General features: G+C 38.0%; 1 protein-coding gene across 1 annotated transcript in view; it reads right to left on the reverse strand.

Moving 5' to 3' along the window:
* Positions 1-964: 964 nt before the first annotated feature.
* Positions 965-19974, reverse strand: part of ABRAXAS1 (abraxas 1, BRCA1 A complex subunit) — a gene marked incomplete at its 3' end in the record, with an annotated part of 29281 nt that continues 10271 nt past the window's right edge. Inside the window, 4 exon segments of the mRNA XM_053703249.1 lie at positions 965-1049; positions 2801-2920; positions 13557-13750; positions 18138-18204. Coding sequence (XP_053559224.1) covers positions 965-1049; positions 2801-2920; positions 13557-13750; positions 18138-18204 — 466 coding nt within the window.

Genomic DNA, 19974 nt, shown 5'->3' on the forward strand with positions numbered 1-19974 from the left:
CACTATTTTTTACTTTTCTGAGCCTGTCAAGTCCTTCTTTTGACCCATTTTGCCAAAGGAAAGGAAGTTGCCTAATAATTATGCACACCTGATATAGGGTGTTGATGTCATTAGACCACACCCCTTCTCATTACAGAGATGCACATCACCTAATATGCTTAATTGGTAGTAGGCTTTCGAGCCTATACAGCTTGGAGTAAGACAACATGCATACAGAGGATGATGTGGTCAAAATACTCATTTGCCTAATAATTCTGCACTCCCTGTAGTTGGTTATAAGATATGTATTAAAAATTCTGTCCATATATAAATACTGTGAAGTTACCTGTATTCGCTTTGACTGTATTGTATCTACAAGATTTCTGTACCCTACCGGTCCCTCTTATTTTTCCCTGTGTCCTTTTTATTATTTGAACTGTATATCGAATTGGTTAATAAAAATAAATTTAAAAAAAAAAAAAAAAAATGCTTTATATGTAATACATTTTAGACTGGATATTCTTCCCAATAGGGAATTTATAAAATTATCATTCTACTCATGTGACTTTATATTAGAAAGAAAAAAAAATACAACTAATATACTTGGTCTAACTCCATTGATTAAAATTGTAGTAGGGCTGTATAATTCTTCTGTCTCAGTCCGCCTATCTCTGCCTTACCTTTATTATTGTACTTCCCATTTAGTGTTGCAGAGTCTGATGTTACATTACAAATGTAATAATGACAGCTTAAGAAACCTACCTATATTTTATTGACGTCAAAAGTTTTGTAATTTCTCAAAACCTTGCTGCCCACAAACGCGTTCTCTTAAACATGAATAAGTTTTTTATAATTCTATATTTCTTCTTATTTATTACTTATATCACTTATTATTAACCACAGGGACAGTGTCTCATTTAACGGATACAAATTATCTTACAAGATTTGGACAACAGTCAGAAAGAATCTTATTAATTGGCTGTACCGTAAGTTCTTCTTGGAGAGTTGTATACATATCACTGATTTTATTTACTTCCTTCAAACTGTCATCTTCATTAAAGAACTCCAACCTAGGCAGAGAAATTATAAAAATTCTGGTGAAGTTATGAAATACAGGTGCGAATGAAAAAAACACCTACATACAGGCATGCTTTCTGCATGCTCAACCTGTTCAAATGGGCATGCACTTGAAAACAATGGGTTGCGGTTTCAATGAGCAAAACTAGCTATTTGAAATACAGAAACAAACATACACACACATTATACATACATATATATATATATATATACACATACACACACATATACTTATACACACACACACATATACTGCAGGTAGTATAACAAATAATTGAGAACATATTAATGGGAAACAAATTATACATTATATTGTTCCTTTAATGGCAGGATATGCCTGGCAATGTGCATAAGAGTGGAAAAGCAGCTTAGAGTGCGTGTAGGAGTATGTCTGTGTGTGTATACAGTTGGGAGAGTGCCTGGGACTTTGTTTAAAGAAGCAAAGCATCTAGTGCACATGTAGAGGTGGAGAGAACCTGAAAGTATGTTTAAAAGTGGGAAGAGTGCCTGTGTGTATAAGGCTAAGAAAGTATGGGTGTGTGTCTAAGAGTGGGAAAGTGCCTGGAGTTTCTGTGTAACAGCAGGAAGAGCACCTGTGTGTGAGCATAAGGGTAGTAGAATGCCTGTGTGTGAGAGAGAGTGTAAAACTAGGAGAGTGCCTGTGTTTGCTGTTGTATCTGTAAGGATAGGAGAGTGCCTATTAGTGTGTGTAAGGATAGGAGAGTGCCTATTAGTGTGTAAGGATAGGAGAGTGCCTGTGGTGTTTATTCATAAAGTTGGGAGAGGATGTGAGGTGTGTGTAAGAGATGAAGAGTGCCTGAGTTTGTGTAACCATGGGAAGAGCACCTGGGTGTGAGCATAAGTGTGGTAGGTAAGTGCTTGTATGTGTGTGTGTGAGTGTAAAGCTAGGAGAATGCCTATTTGTGTATGCATAAGGCTGGGAGAGCATGTGGGGTGTAAGAGATGGAGAGTGCCTGAGCTTCTGTGTAACCATGGTAAGAGCACTTGCGTGTGCGAGCACAAGGGTAGGAGAGTGCCTGTGTGTGTGTGCGCGCATGCAACACCTTTTCCAAATTAAAATCCTCATCATCCTTACTGTAAAAAATAATTACCTCTATAGGGTACATACAGCTTTCCAGGAGAGTCCCAGAGGGGCTAACCCTTATATCTAATGGGGGTGGGGTGCCGTTGTGTAAATGCAACAATGCATATCAGTATGTCTCTCCACCCTGAAATACTGATTGGCTGGGTAGAGAGCTGTTGATAGTAACAGGTAACTTCATTAGTGACCCACTCAGGACTTCCTTGTCAGCCAAATCACTATTACAGGGTGGAGAGAGACATACTGATTGGCAGGTCAGGGAGTCCAAGTTGATGTCATCAATAGCCCACTTCCTCTACCACACTGATTAAGCTGACCACTTGTTCCAAGTTGCAGGAAGCGGAGACCAACTTAGTTTTGTAACATGTTCCAAAAGTACATTCAATTAACATGCACTAGGAATTAAAGAACACTGATTGCTTGGAATTTCCATCATGATTCTAAGCTAAACATATTTAAACACTATAAAATCCTAAAAAAACACTCCACGGCTGCAGGATAACATGATTACTTTAGCTTTATATTATTTCGTTTTAAAAACAGGAGGAACATGAGAGTGATGTATCCGTTTGTATACATTTGCAATATGAGCAGATCAAATTTATTTTAAAAGAAATCATAGATAATATATTCTCTACTTACCTATGCTTTTTCACTGCTCGTCCAAAACCAACAGAAATGCATGATCCAGACACTGTCTTATAGCCCTGTTGTTCTGACATGCCCAAGTTGGTAACTACCAATGGCACTTTCTGGAGCAGTCTAAGAAAAAAAGGTCCGATTATTTTAAGAAGAGAATACCCACAAGAGCAGTACAATAGGTTTAGATGATTCAGGCTCTGAAGAAAAAAAAATGTGGCAACCTTAAGGGGATAGTGTACTGTAAAATTAGTTTCCCCTTAATGTGTTTCCAATGACTCGTTATACCAGCTGTAGAGTATACGTGTCTGGGAATTCTCTCCTTTAGGATTATTTTTGTATATGAAATATCAATTTTTGCTCATTAAAACCACAACTCATTTAAAAAGGCTGAGCTTCCAGGGGCAACAGAACTCCTTATTTTACCACTCTCTTTACACACGAATGCTTACACATCTCTGTCGGTATAAATAAGGCCAAATACTTAAAAAAAAAAAAAAAAAAGATATCCATAACTGCAGTATTGGCACAGTTTCAACACACAAAAACAGCCATTTTATATGACCAAATAAAGGTAAAGCAGCTGTTTGTAAACAATTAAATACACTCCAGCAGATATAAGGCATAATTGGAAACACATTAAAATGGTAGAAAACTTTAAGGACAGTCTACAGCAGGGCCTGACGAACCCAAGAGCCAAAAATCCACTGTCTCCTAGAATTTTACCATTGGCTTCTAACTTTGTGTTATTCTCCATATATATCTATAAAAATATCACTGCCTTGCTCCTAAATTTTAAAACAGATTTGTCGACCCCTGGTCTACAGCATCTATAGCAAGATTTTTATAGTGAAAAAAGTGAGCACTAACCAATTGCAATCAAAGACACACAAAGATTAGAAGCTTATCAAAGTAGCAATTTAGCAAAGCATTCTTTCTTTAAAGGGACATGAAACCCAAAATTTCTTTCATTATTCAGATAGAGCATACAATTTTAAATAACTTTCTAATTTACTTCAATGATAAAATTGTATTTGTTCTCGTGGTATCTTTTGTTGAAAAGCAGGGGCGTAAGTTCAGGAGTGTGCACATATCTGGAGCTCTATATGATAATAGAAGTAAATTGAAAAGAAAAAAAATAATAATTGTATGCTCTGCCTAAATGACAAAATAATTTTCCCTTTAAAAGGGGCACAGAAGTCAAAATTGTTCAGATAGTGAATGCAAGAGACTATTCAATTCAGTTATAAAATGTACTTTATTCTTTGGGTATACGTGAAGCTAGAAGGTAATTGGTAGCTAGACACATATGCCTCTTGTCTTTGGCTCACCAGTAGGTGTTAGAAGGGCACTTGTGCTTTGGAACTGACTTTAACAATGTGTTTAACCCCTTTGAAGACTACTTTTTTTTTAAGGCTATTTCATTAGTATATTTATCTGAATGTCCATGTAGCCTACAATATGTACAGTGGGGCAAAAAAGTATTTATTCAGCCACCAATTGTGCAAGTTCTCCCACTTAAGAAGATGAGAGAGGCCTGTAATTTTCATCATAGGTATACCTTAACTATGAGAGACAAAATGTGGAAACAAATCCAAACAATCACATTGTCTGATTTGGAAAGAATTTATTTGCATATTATGGTGGAAAATAAGTATTTAGTCAATATCAAAAGTTCATCTCAATACTTTGTTATATAACCTTTGTTAGCAATGACAGAGGTCAAACTTTTTCTGTAAGTCTTCACAAGGTTGTCACACACTGTTGCTGGTATGTTGGCCCATTCCTGCATGCAGATCTCCTCTAGAGCAGTGATGTTTTGGGGCTGTCGCTGGGCAACACGGACTTTCAACTCCCTCCAAAGGTTTTCTATGGGGTTGAGATCTGGAGACTGGCTAGGCCACTCCAGGACCTTGAAATGCTTCTTACAAAGCCACTCCTTCGTTGCCCGGGAGGTGTGTTTGGGACCATTGTCATGCTGAAAGACCCAGCCACGTTTCATCTTCAATGCCCTTGCTGATGGAAGGAGGTTTGCACTCAAAATCTCATGATACATGGCCCCATTCATTCTTTCATGTACACGGATCAGTCCCTTTGCAGAGAAACAGCCCCAAAGCATGATGTTGCCACCCCCATGCTTCACAGTAGGTATGGTGTTCTTTGGTTGCAACTCAGCATTCTCTCTCCTCCAAACACGACGAGTTGTGTTTCTACCAAACAGATCTACTTTGGTTTCATCTGACCATATGACATTCTCCCAATCCGCTTTTGGATCATCCAAATGCTCTCTAGCATACTTCAGATGGGCCCGGACATGTACTGGCTTAAGCAGGGGGACGTGTCTGGCACTGCAGGATCTGAGTCCCTGGCGGTGTAGTGTGTTACTGATGGTAGCCTTTGTTACGTTGGTTCCAGCTCTCTGCAGGTCATTCACTAGGTCCCCCCGTGTGGTTCTGGGATGTTTGCTCACCGTTCTTGTGATCACTTTGACCCCACGGGTGAGATCTTGCGTGGAGCCCCAGATCGAGGGAGATTATCAGTGGTCTTGTATGTCTTCCATTTTCTAATTATTGCTCCCACAGTTGATTTCTTCACACCAAGCTGCTTGCCTATTGCAGATTCAGTCTTCCCAGCCTGGTGCAGGTCTACAATTTTGTTTCTGGTGCCTTCGACAGCTCTTTGGTCTTCACCATAGTGGAGTTTGGATTGTGACTGTTTGAGGTTGTGGACAGGTGTCTTTTATACTGATAACAAGTTCAAACAGGTGCCATTAATACTGGTAATAAGTGGAGGACAGAGGAGCCTCTTAAAGAAGATGATACAGGTATGTGAGAACCAGAAATCTTGCTTGTTTGTAGGTGACCAAATACTTATTTTCCACCATAATATGCAAATAAATTCTTTCCAAATCAGACAATGTGATTGTCTGGATTTGTTTCCACATTTTGTCTCTCATAGTTGAGGTATACCTATGATGAAAATTACAGGCCTCTCTCATCTTCTTAAGTGGGAGAACTTGCACAATTGGTGGCTGACTAAATACTTTTTTGCCCCACTGTATGCTTCAAAAAGGCATCTCTTTAAAGTGTATTGTGGGGAACAATGTAACTAATATTCCCCCCTTTCCCTTGGGTTATTTTATTATTATTAAGTACTACACCATCTTTTTTTAAGTTTATATAAATATTGAGTGTAATCTATGATTTGTTAAACATGAAATTAAAAACATTCATGGTTCAAATAAAAACATAATTTATGCTTACCTGATAAATTCCTTTCTTCTGTTGTGTGATCAGTCCACGGGTCATCATTACTTCTGGGATATAACTCCTCCCCAACAGGAAATGCAAGAGGATTCACCCAGCAGAGCTGCATATAGCTCCTCCCCTCTACGTCACTCCCAGTCATTCGACCAAGAATCAACGAGAAAGGAGAAACCAAGGGTGAAGTGGTGACTGGAGTATAATTTAAAAGATATTTACCTGCCTTAAAAAACAGGGCGGGCCGTGGACTGATCACACAACAGAAGAAAGGAATTTATCAGGTAAGCAGAAATTATGTTTTCTTCTGTTATGTGTGATCAGTCCACGGGTCATCATTACTTATGGGATACCAATACCAAAGCAAAAGTACACGGATGACGGGAGGGATAGGCAGGCTCATTATACAGAAGGAACCACTGCCTGAAGAACCTTTCTCCCAAAAATAGCCTCCGAAGAAGCAAAAGTGTCAAATTTGTAAAATTTGGAAAAAGTATGAAGCGAAGACCAAGTTGCAGCCTTGCAAATCTGTTCAACAGAGGCCTCATTCTTAAAGGCCCAAGTGGAAGCCACAGCTCTAGTAGAATGAGCTGTAATTCTTTCAGGAGGCTGCTGTCCAGCAGTCTCATAGGCTAAACGAATTATGCTACGAAGCCAGAAGGAGAGAGAGGTAGCCGAAGCCTTATGACCTCTCCTCTGACCAGAGTACACGACAAACAGGGAAGACGTTTGTCGAAAATCCTTAGTTGCCTGCAAGTAGAACTTGAGGGCACGAACTACATCCAGATTGTGTAGAAGACGTTCCTTCTTTGAAGAAGGATTCGGGCACAGGGAAGGCACCACGATCTCTTGATTGATGTTCCTGTTAGTGACTACCTTAGGTAAGAACCCAGGTTTTGTACGCAGAACTACCTTATCTGAATGAAAAATCAAATAAGGAGGATCACAATGTAAAGCTGATAACTCAGAGACTCTCCGAGCCGAAGAAATAGCCATTAAAAATAACACTTTCCAAGATAACAACTTTATATCAATGGAATGAAGGGGTTCAAACGGAACTCCTTGTAGAACGTTAAGAACAAGGTTTAAACTCCATGGCGGAGCAACAGTTTTAAACACAGGCTTGATCCTAGCTAAAGCCTGACAAAAGGCCTGGACGTCTGGATTTTCTGACAGACGCCTGTGTAACAAGATGGACAGAGCTGAGATCTGTCCCTTTAATGAACTAGCCGATAAACCCTTTTCTAAACCTTCTTGTAGAAAGGACAATATCCTAGGAATCCTAACCTTACTCCAGGAGTAACCTTTGGATTCGCACCAGTATAGGTATTTACGCCATATCTTATGGTAAATCCTTCTGGTAACAGGCTTCCTAGCCTGTATCAGGGTATCAATAACCGACTCAGAAAAAACACGTTTTGATAAAATCAAGCGTTCAATTTCCAAGCAGTCAGCTTCAGAGAAGTTAGATTTTGATGTTTGAATGGACCCTGTATCAGAAGGTCCTGTCTTAGAGGTAGAGACCAAGGCGGACAGGATGACATGTCCACTAGATCTGCATACCAAGTCCTGCGTGGCCATGCAGGCGCTATTAGAATCACTGATGCTCTCTCCTGTTTGATTTTGGCAATCAATCGAGGAAGCAGCGGGAAGGGTGGAAACACATAAGCCATCCCGAAGTTCCAAGGTGCTGTCAAAGCATCTATCAGAACCGCTCCCGGATCCCTGGATCTGGACCCGTAGCGAGGAAGTTTGGCGTTCTGGCGAGACGCCATGAGATCTATCTCTGGTTTGCCCCAACTTCGAAGTATTTGGGCAAAGACCTCCGGATGAAGTTCCCACTCCCCCGGATGAAAAGTCTGGCGACTCAAGAAATCCGCCTCCCAGTTCTCCACTCCCGGGATGTGGATTGCTGACAGGTGGCAAGAGTGAGACTCTGCCCAGCGAATTATCTTTGATACTTCCATCATTGCTAGGGAGCTTCTTGTCCCTCCTTGATGGTTGATGTAAGCTACAGTCGTGATGTTGTCCGACTGAAACCTGATGAACCCCCGAGTTTTTAACTGGGGCCAAGCCAGAAGGGCATTGAGAACTGCTCTCAATTCCAGAATGTTTATTGGCAGGAGACTTTCCTCCTGATTCCATTGTCCCTGAGTCTTCAGAGAATTCCAGACAGCGCCCCAACCTAGTAGGCTGGCGCCTGTTGTTACAATTGTCCAGTCCGGCCTGCTGAATGGCATCCCCCTGGACAGATGTGGCCGAGAAAGCCACCATAGAAGAGAGTTTCTGGTCTCTTGATCCAGATTCAGAGTAGGGGACAAGTCTGAGTAATCCCCATTCCACTGACTCAGCATGCACAATTGCAGCGGTCTGAGATGTAGACGTGCAAAGGGTACTATGTCCATTGCTGCTACCATTAAGCCGATCACCTCCATGCATTGAGCTACTGACGGGAGTTGAATGGAATGAAGGACACAGCATGCATTTAGAAGCTTTGTTAATCTGTCTTCTGTCAGATAAATCTTCATTTCTACAGAATCTATAAGAGTCCCCAAGAATGGAACTCTTGTGAGAGGAAAGAGAGAACTCTTCTTTTCGTTCACTTTCCATCCATGCGACCTTAGAAATGCCAGAACTAACTCTGTATGAGACTTGGCAGTTTGAAAGCTTGAAGCTTGTATCAGAATGTCGTCTAGGTACGGAGCTACCGAAATTCCTCGCGGTCTTAGTACCGCCAGAAGGGCACCCAGAACCTTTGTGAAGATTCTTGGAGCCGTAGCCAATCCGAATGGAAGAGCTACAAACTGGTAATGCCTGTCTAAGAAGGCAAACCTTAGATACCGGTAATGATCTTTGTGAATCGGTATGTGAAGGTAAGCATCCTTTAAATCCACTGTGGTCATGTACTGACCCTTTTGGATCATGGGTAAGATTGTCCGAATAGTTTCCATTTTGAACGATGGAACTCTTAGGAATTTGTTTAGGATCTTTAAATCCAAGATTGGCCTGAAAGTTCCCTCTTTTTTGGGAACCACAAACAGGTTTGAGTAAAACCCTTGTCCTTGTTCCGACCGCGGAACCGGATGGATCACTCCCATTAATAACAGATCTTGTACACAGCGTAGAAACGCTTCTTTCTTTATCTGGTTTGTTGACAACCTTGACAGATGAAATCTCCCTCTTGGGGGAGAGAATTTGAAGTCTAGAAGGTATCCCTGAGATATGATCTCTAGCGCCCAGGGATCCTGAACATCTCTTGCCCAAGCCTGGGCGAAGAGAGAGAGTCTGCCCCCCACTAGATCCGGTCCCGGATCGGGGGCCCTCGATTCATGCTGTCTTTGGGGCAGCAGCAGGTTTCCTGGCCTGCTTGCCCTTGTTCCAGGACTGGTTAGGTTTCCAGCCTTGTCTGTAACGAGCAACAGCTCCTTCCTGTTTTGGTGCAGTGGAAGTTGGTGCTGCTCCTGCTTTGAAATTCCGAAAGGGACGAAAATTAGACTGTCTAGCCTTAGCTTTGGCTTTGTCTTGAGGCAGGGCGTGGCCCTTACCTCCTGTAATGTCAGCGATAATTTCTTTCAAACCGGGCCCAAATAAAGTTTGCCCCTTGAAAGGTATATTAAGTAATTTGGACTTAGAAGTTACATCAGCTGACCAGGATTTTAGCCACAGCGCCCTACGTGCCTGAATGGCGAATCCTGAGTTCTTAGCCGTAAGTTTGGTTAAATGTACTACGGCCTCCGAAATGAATGAATTAGCTAGTTTAAGGACTCTAAGCCTGTCCGTAATGTCGTCCAGCGTAGCTGAACTAAGGTTCTCTTCCAGAGACTCAATCCAAAATGCTGCCGCAGCCGTAATCGGCGCGATGCATGCAAGGGGTTGCAATATAAAACCTTGTAGAACAAACATTTTCTTAAGGTAACCCTCTAATTTTTTATCCATTGGATCTGAAAAAGCACAGCTATCCTCCACCGGGATAGTGGTACGCTTAGCTAAAGTAGAAACTGCTCCCTCCACCTTAGGGACCGTTTGCCATAAGTCCCGTGTGGTGGCGTCTATTGGAAAACATCTTTCTAAATATTGGAGGGGGTGAGAACGGCACACCGGGTCTATCCCACTCCTTAGTAACAATTTCAGTTAGTCTCTTAGGTATAGGAAAAACGTCAGTACTCGCCGGTACCGCAAAGTATTTATCCAACCTACACAATTTCTCTGGTATTGCAACAGTGTTACAATCATTAAGAGCCGCTAAAACCTCCCCTAGTAATACACGGAGGTTCTCCAATTTAAATTTAAAATTTGAAATATCTGAATCCAATCTGTTTGGATCAGAACCGTCACCCACAGAATGAAGCTCTCCGTCCTCATGCTCTGCAAGCTGTGACGCAGTATCAGACATGGCCCTAGTATTATCAGCGCACTCTGTTCTCACCCCAGAGTGATCACGCTTGCCTCTTAGTTCTGGTAATTTAGCCAAAACTTCAGTCATAACAGTAGCCATATCTTGTAATGTTATCTGTAATGGCCGCCCAGATGTACTAGGCGCCACAATATCACGCACCTCCCGGGCGGGAGATGCAGGTACTGACACGTGAGGCGAGTTAGTCGGCATAACTCTCCCCTCGCTGTTTGGTGAAATTTGTTCAATTTGTACAGATTGGCTTTTATTTAAAGTAGCATCAATACAGTTAGTACATAAATTTCTATTGGGCTCCACCTTGGCATTGGAACAAATGACACAGGTATCTTCCTCTGAATCAGACATGTTTAACACACTAGCAATAAACTTGCAACTTGGTTACAATCTTATTTAACAAAAACGTACTGTGCCTTAAAGGAGCACTAAACGATTAAATGACAGTTGAAATAATGAACTGAAAAACAGTTATCGCATCAATCCTTGAAAAACAACACAACTTTTAGCAAAGGTTTGTTCCCATTAGTAAAGTAACAATAATTAAATTTGAAACATAAAAATTACAGTCTTTTAATCACAGTCAATAAATAAGTCTCACAGCTCTGCTGAGAGAATCTACCTCCCTCCAAAGAAGTTTGAAGACCCCTGATTTCTGTTAGAGATGAACCGGATCATGCAGGAAATACAAGAGTAACTGACTGGAAATTTTTGATGCGTAGCAAAGAGCGCCAAAAACGGCCCCTCCCCCTCACACACAGCAGTGAGAGAGAAACGAAACTGTCACAATTAAAACAAGCAAACTGCCAAGTGGAAAAATAATGCCCAAACATTTATTCACTCAGTACCTCAGAACATGCAAACGATTCTACATTCCAGCAAAAACGTTTAACATAATAAATACCTATTAAAAGGTTTAATGTACTTTTTAACAGAGTAATTCCAGTGAAATGCCATCCCCAGAATACTGAAGTGTAGAGTATACATACATGTCATTATAACGGTATGGCAGGATTTTCTCATCAATTCCATTCAGAAAATAAAAACTGCTACATACCTCAATGCAGATCCATCTGCCCGCTGTCCCCTGATCTGAAGCTTTTACCTCCCTCAGATGGCCGAGAAACAGCAATATGATCTTAACTACTCCGGTTAAAATCATAGTAAAAAACTCTGGTAGATTCTTCCTCAAACTCTGCCAGAGAAGTAATAACACGCTCCGGTGCTATTGTAAAATAACAAACTTTTGATTGAAGTTATAAAAACTAAGTATAATCACCATAGTCCTCTCACACATCCTATCTAGTCGTTGGGTGCAAGAGAATGACTAGGAGTGACGTAGAGGGGAGGAGCTATATGCAGCTCTGCTGGGTGAATCCTCTTGCATTTCCTGTTGGGGAGGAGTTATATCCCAGAAGTAATGATGACCCGTGGACTGATCACACATAACAGAAGAAACATGTACTTAAGAGATTTTACAATTTAATTCTATCATAAAATTTTCTTTTGGTATCCTTTTTTGAAAAGCATAGCCAAGTAGGCTCAGGAGCAGCAATACACTACTGGGAGCTACATTGTGATTGGTGGCTACAAATATAAGCCTGTTGTAATTGGTGCACCTGGTGTGTTCTGCTAGTTCCTAGTAGTGCATTATCAAAGTAAATTGAAATGTCTCTTAAAACTACATAATCTATCTTAACCATAAAAATTAAATTGTGACTTTTATGTATCCATGTCTTGGTGCTATGGAAGAGGATTAAATCCTGTCAAACAGGGGCCACAGTCACAATTTATCCTTTAGGAATTATTTTCTATCTACTGTTTCTTCTTTATCTGACCAAAGCAATGAACTTATTAAATATTAGAAATATGATCAGTTTTTGAAATTATGTTGTAGGAAGTTTTCCTTTGATGCTTTCCCTATCAATCAGGTAGCATATATACCGTATCTATGCTGTGCATGCATTTATTTCAATTTATAGAGAGACGCTGTACACAAAAAAAATTCTCTGTTCTATCTTAATAAGAAAATTTAAAAATGTATAACAGTACTTTGTTTGTTAAAAATAGAAGATCCTCGGCTGAATATAAAAAATGTATGTTGGATATGTCCCTGTTATCAATTGAACAATAGATACCTAGGTGTCAGTTGTATAAAAACATGCATTTCCAATTATACAGATTTACTAAACCTTTTTCTTAATGCACAATATTTAACAAGTTTAAAAGAGACATCACACACAACAACAACAAATCTGCCATACATGGCAGATCAAAGGTTATAATGTTTTACAAATGTAAAAGGGTTAAGAAAAATCTGTTTACATTAAGACTGAAATGCATACTAGATATTCAGTGTTCACTAGATGATAGGGACAACTCCCATACATTGATTGGTGGACAGGGAAACTCCTCAACAAGCACAGCAAGAAATGTTAGCTTTATTTAACACAGGAACATAAAGCTTAAAAAAAATAATATATGCAATGTCCCTTTATTTTTTACGTATGCTAAAAAATGTAATTTAAATTGTCCTTTTAATTATCCCTTTAAATAAAGGGATAGAAACGTCAAAACTAATATGTGCATTGGTGCATTTAAATTGAAACATTTTTGCAATATACTTCCATTAGGAAAAATGCTTCTAGTAAAAGGTTGAACTGGCTTTCACTGGTTATGTACATATGCTGTAAGAGCCCGTGCACCAGTATTTAAATACCACACCTTCTAATAGAGTCAACAGTGGCTTATATGACATACAAAATAGTCACTGGTGCTAAACACACCATAGCCAGCTCTTGCAGGCATTACGTTTGAGTCCTGATCCGTAGTATACGTGCATATGCCACTGAAACAACAATTTACTCAAAGCATTTTTGCTAATGGAAGTATATTGCGAAATGAATTAAAAATTGAAATGCACCCAAGCACATTTTAATGTTGACCTTTCTATCTCTGTAATTAAAGGGATACTTTACTTCTATTTAAAACTGAAATGTATTGAATATTTTAGGAATATATTTCTACAAGAAATACTTTTACTTTTTCAATAACTGTGGGACTGAACTTGAAATCATTTTTTGTTACTTGCCCATCTTGTGGTTTGTGTAATGCATATTCCATACGATGCGTAGACTTTATCTGAGTTGTGGCATTTGATGTCATTAACAAAAAGACAAGTTCAGTGTTTGACAAATATTCTTGAAGATTTTGGTGTAGGATTTTCTCTCGGAATGTCATGGTTTGATCCGTGTTATGTCGAAATTTGTACCAACCAATAACATTCTGTGACAGGAATAGGAAAAAAATATATTATAAAAAAGTGACATGAATGGACTTTTGTTTTCTTCACAGCAAACTATTCATGTGGCTAAAGAAAGGGAAGATAAATGTGTGCAATCAATTGCAGAAGAAATTTAATTATGCAATAGAAGAGGAACATTTTCCAACTGTTCACAGCATTATTTCCATTTTTGTTAATATATATATAAAAAATTAAGGGGCACTTTTTGTTATTTAGCCCATAATACTGATATAAGAGAATTTATCAGACTTCAAAGCGCAAATTATAACTACTACAGGTACAAAACCCTTTAATCAAAATGCTTGAGATCAGAAAAGGTTTGGATTCCGGCATAGTTAGGATTTAACAATATTTGTGTACTTGTGTATGTAAAATGGACAGTTTAGACGGAAGGGGGGGTCCAATTGTGCAAACTATAATATCTTATGTAATTTACACAGTATGCAAATAGAGTAACTGTCAGTATAGTTTTGTCTCTTTAACTCTGTAGTAATGTTAGACTCGCTCAGGAGATACACTTTGGCATATATACAAATAGAGTAACTGTCAATATAGTTTTGTTTCCTTAATACTGGAGTAATGTTGGATTCGCTCAGGTGATACATTTTGGCATATGTTTATTGCCACATTAACAATTTGTATTAAATGTACTGAAGTATCTGTGCTGAGTAGACAGATTCATAAATGGCACATAGGGTTAATCAGATGGGGGGGGGGGTGTAATTTGTTTTTAATACTAACCAATCAAGTAAATGCTATCACTATTTATTTGTAAGTGGTGTAGTGGAACATTAGGCTATGACTACGGCTTACCGCAGAAACGCGTAAGCAAGTTCACACTACACCACCTCCATCTGCATATGATGTACCTCTGTTGGATTTTTAATGATTTGAAATAAAGCAGTAAAGTTTTTACAAATGGATCGTCTACCTCTTTTGTGAATTACTATTTACACAGTATTAACATGTTCTAATGCAGCATATATACGCAACCTAAAACTAGTTTTATACAAAAAAAATTATAATTTTACATACATAATACTATTAGAAACATAATACTGTGCCATAATGCAATATGCAATCTGTCAAGGGAGCAGCAAAGTAGCTTTACTTGGGTAGCCAAAAATCTTTAGATTCTTTAGCTAGGTGTTGTTGGGACAAAGATCTAGAGTTTCATTGTTCCTAACAAAATAAATGGAAGTTCCAGCCTTTTATGGTTAAAATAGACCATTTATTCCAAAATCATGCCATCAGGGTAAAAAAAAAGAAAAAAAAAAGGAACTATATTTTAAGCCTGCTGTAGGCTCTTAGGCAGGTCTATTTAAATAAAGAAATGCCTTACAAGTTTCAAAATACATGATACAATAGCGCCACCTAACGTTCAATCTTATTATCACCATTTAAAAAGATATTTATATTTATTTATTTTTTCCCCAAGTAATATATATATATTTTTTTTAATTTAAATTTTTATTAGGTTTTCATTATACAGATTAATAAAGTTGACAATAAATGAAACAAAAACAAAGGCATAATTAATAAGATAACAATTTTAAAAAGATATATTTTAATGTTAACCCCTATAGTGTATAAATGCATCATGTGTAGAGAAACTATCATCTTCCTAAAACAAATTAAAAATACATAAAAACAAATGTGTACACATATTACAAGTTGGGTAATTCAATTTCAGTTTTAAACAGATTAATATATCATATACATAGAATCACAAGTCTCGATTAAGACCCTTATGGGTTAAAGTTTCCAAATAATATATCCAATACATTTCTTGGATCTCTAAAAAAAACATTTTATGTTGTGATTCAGAAAGAGCAATTTTAAAAAAAGTTTCCAATTTACTTCTATAATCCAATTTGCTTCAATCCCATGGAATTCCTTGTTCTAGAGATACCTAGGTAGGTTTCTAGAGCACTAAATGAGAGGAAATAGTGCTGCCATTTAGTACTCTTGCAAATGGATAACACTTGCAGAACTGCTGCCAGAAAGTGCTCTGCTCCAGACATGGGCAGACTTGTGAGGTTACGTACCTGCTTTTCAACAAGATACCAAGAGAACAAAGAAAATTTGATAATATAAGTAAATTAGAAAGTTGTTTAAAATTGTATGCTCTGAATCATAAAAGAAAACATTTGTGTTTCATGTTCCTTTAATAAGCGCTCTCTTTCATACATACATCCTGAATTCCTTCACTGTAAGCTGCTGAGTTTTTTGGCTTTATAATCTCAATGAAATATCTGATTGCATTGCATTTTCATGGTGTGTCTGGTCGCTCTGTTCTGAACTAAGCTGTTGTGCTTTTATATCCGCAATAAAATAGCTCAAGCAAGTAGTCTGCTTCATTGAGCCATCTGTAACTTTCCACTGAAAAGTTATTTCAACAAAAATGTTCACAAAGTAGAAATCTGAAGCTGAGTGAAGGTAAAGCAAATGCCACAGTTTACTGAATTGCTCAGGGCCGGATTGGCCTACCAGGATACCAGGAGATTTCCCGGTGGGCTGCAGCAGCTGGGGCTGGAAAGCTACAATTTAAAGGGCCGACTAATGGATGCAACTGGGTTGTAGGGTGCCTATATAACATCAATCTGACATTTTTATTTAATACAAAGTAATATAATTTAATTCTGAAAAAAATATTGGGGAAGGAGTGTCCCAGTAATCCCCTTTGAAAAAAATGGGGCATGTGCATTCTACCGACTCAATGGAAAATAGGGCTGGTCTTTATATTTTTCCAGGGCTGCTTTTTATTCCCAGTCCGGCCCTGTTGCTGTTGCAAATGACAGGCTGCTGAATAGATAGTTCTGCACATCACTGTAATATCACTAATTGTATACCGCAAATTAAAGTGAATGTAAATTTTGATGAATCAGTGCCCGGTTTTTAATAATCTTATTAAAAACCATGGGCGGCACATTCATTCATCAAACTTTAAATTACACTGCTTTTTTAAAAATACTTACTTTTCTTTCTGCAAGCCGCTCCAGCGCTTCCTCCGCCCATCGCCAGCCTCTGCCGACGTCAGAAATGACGATTCCGGCCTTCCACCAATCACGGCGTTGCTTTAGGCAATGATTCCCCCGGGGGGAAGCCGTGATTGGAGGATGCCAGAATCGTCATTCCTGACGTAAGAAGAGGCTTGCGACGGGCTGGAGAGGCTTGCAGAAAGAAAAGGTATTTTTAACAAAAAGCAGTGTAATTTAAAGTTTGATGAATGAAAGTGCCCATGTTTTTAATAGGATTATTAAAAACCGGGCATTTCTCAAACTTTACATTCACTTTAAATACAGCATAGAAGGTGGGAATAATATATCTTGCCTTAGCAAAAAAACAAACAAAAGTGTAGGGACACAAAAATAAAGCAGCAATTGCCTTCCTGTCCCTGATAGCACTGCTCTAGTTGGATATTATTTCTGCACCAGGTCACCTCAGCAACAGACTACTTCCTGCAATGAGTCAGCAGCTAAATTACACTTTTTACACCTGAAGGTTCCTTGACAAATTGTCTTAGCAGTCTACACTAACTTGTCAGGAAACAATGTGTATCTTTCAGCTACTAACTCACTTAAAGGGACACTCAGGTTAAATTAAATGTTCATGATTCAGATACAGCATGTCATTTTAAACAACTTTCCAATTTACTTCCATTAAAAAAAATGTGCACAGTCTTTTATATTTACAATTTTTGAGTCACCAGATCCTACTGAGCATGTGCAAGAATTCACAGACTATACGTATATGCATTTGTGATTGGCTGATTGCCATCACATGGTAGAAGGGGAGTGGAAATATACATAACTTTGAAATTTGTTATAAAGAAATCTACTACTCATTTGAAGTTCAAACTAAGTGATTTTGCATTGTCTTGTTATCTTGCATTTGTTGATTTTGCAAATCTAATGTGTTGACTGGTCCTTTAAGAGTTTGTTTTCAAGGTAACCCTGTGCAGGAATAATAATCAACAAGAGCAGTCCTAATCAGGGGCAGGGAGGAAGCTGCTGCTTCAAGTTTGTTTGTTTTTTCTTTTATTTGTGCTACTCTATGACAGAAACTCATGCCTTCTTTGCAGTACAGAATACTTAGCACAGATAGTACTGCTGTGTAATATGTTCTACAGCTGGCTAAAGAATGTAGAACTGGTAAGTTCAATTTTAGCTACAATGATTTAAATACACCTATATGACAAATATTCTATTTAAGTTATTTTTTTCTCAAATATCACACTTAGGGTTAATGTCCCTTTCAATGCACAAAAAACGTGTAAAATGTCTAGGAGGGTACAAAAATGATTGTGTTTACTGACTTTTTTTTTTTTCTCATTAAAAGTCATAAAGGGGCAAAAAGAGTACTTACTTTTTTTTGTCCTTTAAGTAACTTATTTAATGCTGGTTTATTCAGGTCACCCAAAGCGCCATAAAAACTAGATAAACAATATATTTCATTAGCCAAGACATTTTCACGATTAGAATCTCAACATTAGATATATGTAACAATATTAATCAGAAGCAGGGCTTGGCAAATTAGTTTTAAGTTAAAGGGACATTAAACCCAAATTTCCTCTTTCATGATTCAGATAGAGAATACCATTTTAAACAACTTTCTAATTTACTTCTGTTACCTAATTTACTTCATTCTCTTGATATTCCTTCCTGAAAAGCATATCTAGATAGGCTCAGTAGCTTCTGATTGGTGGCTGCACATATTTGCCTCATGTGATTGGCTCAGCCATGTGCATTGCTATTTCTTTAACAAAAGATATCTAAATAATGAAGCAAATTAGATAATAGAAGTAAATTGGAATTTTGTTTAAAATTATATTCTCTGTCTGAATCATGAAAGAAAAATGTTGGGTTTAATGTCCCTTTAAGGGATATGAAACCCAATTTTTTTTCTTTCATGATTCAGATAGAACCTAATTTTTAAAACAACTTTCTAATTTACTTATAAAATATTTTTTCTTCATTCTCTTGGTATCTTTTGTTGAAAAGCAGGGACCTAAGCTCAGAAGCCGGACCCATTTCTGGAGCATTATATGGCAGCAGTTCTGTAAGAATGTTATCCATTTGCAAGAGCACTATATGGCAGCACTATTTCCTGTCATGTAGTGCTACAGATGCCTACCTAGGTATTTCTTCAACACAGAATATCATGGGAACAAAGCAAATTTGATAAAGGAAACTAAAGTTTTTTTTAAATGCTAGGCTCTGAATCACACAAAAAAAAAAAAAGTTTGGGTTTCATATCCATTTAAGTAAAACTCTGATACCTTAAAGGAACATTAAAAGTAATACTTTGTTTATAAATAAAGTACATCAGTAATTAAAGGGACATGAAACCCAATTTTTTTTTCTTTCATGATTTAGAAAGAGCATGCAATTTTAATCAACTTTCTAATTTAGTTCTATTATCTAAATTTGCTTTATTCTTTTGATATACTTTGCTGAAAAGCATATCTAGATAGGCTCAGTAGCTGCTGATTGGTTGCTGCACATAGATGCCTTGCGTGATTGGCTCACCCCTGTGCATTGATATTTCCTAAACAAAAGGATATCTAAAGAATGAAGCAAATTAGATAATAGAAGTAAACTGGAAAATTGTATTCTCTTGTTGAATCATGAAAGATTTTTTGGGGGTTTAGTGTCCCTTTAAGCACTGAATTACAAAAGTACTGCATACAGAATATTAAAAAAATGGACATACCCCCTGAAAAGCCTGATAATGAGTAATGTGCAATGTTTTGCAGTTCATAGACATACACTTTAAAAAGCCTCACAAGTATGTTTATGTTGTCTCCTATGCTGTGACTGTATGAAGAAGAAAAATATTCCCATTGGCAGTCAGTAGACCAAGGGCAAATACGTGGCCAAACATAAAACTTAACTTTTAATAGAACCGCTTAAAAAGGAAGGTATTAAAATTAGTTACTTGCTAGCAACCGTATAGATTTAATATAGAAGCGTATTACTGGACTAAGAAGCCCATTGTGACGTATTTAGTGACCAAATATGTCTCAACAATATTACCATCCATATTTTTGTGAACCCCCACAACCGAGGGGAATCAGGAGTGGGATTATTAATATATCCTGTCACTGAATAACTCTTTACAATTATTATCAAAAACAATAGATCCCAAAATCATAAATAGTATTATTGTAGGGACTTTTTTGGTCGCTGAATACATTACCATG

The sequence above is a fragment of the Bombina bombina genome, chromosome 2 (genome assembly GCF_027579735.1).
Source record: "Bombina bombina isolate aBomBom1 chromosome 2, aBomBom1.pri, whole genome shotgun sequence".
Classification (NCBI taxonomy): Eukaryota; Metazoa; Chordata; class Amphibia; order Anura; family Bombinatoridae; genus Bombina; species Bombina bombina.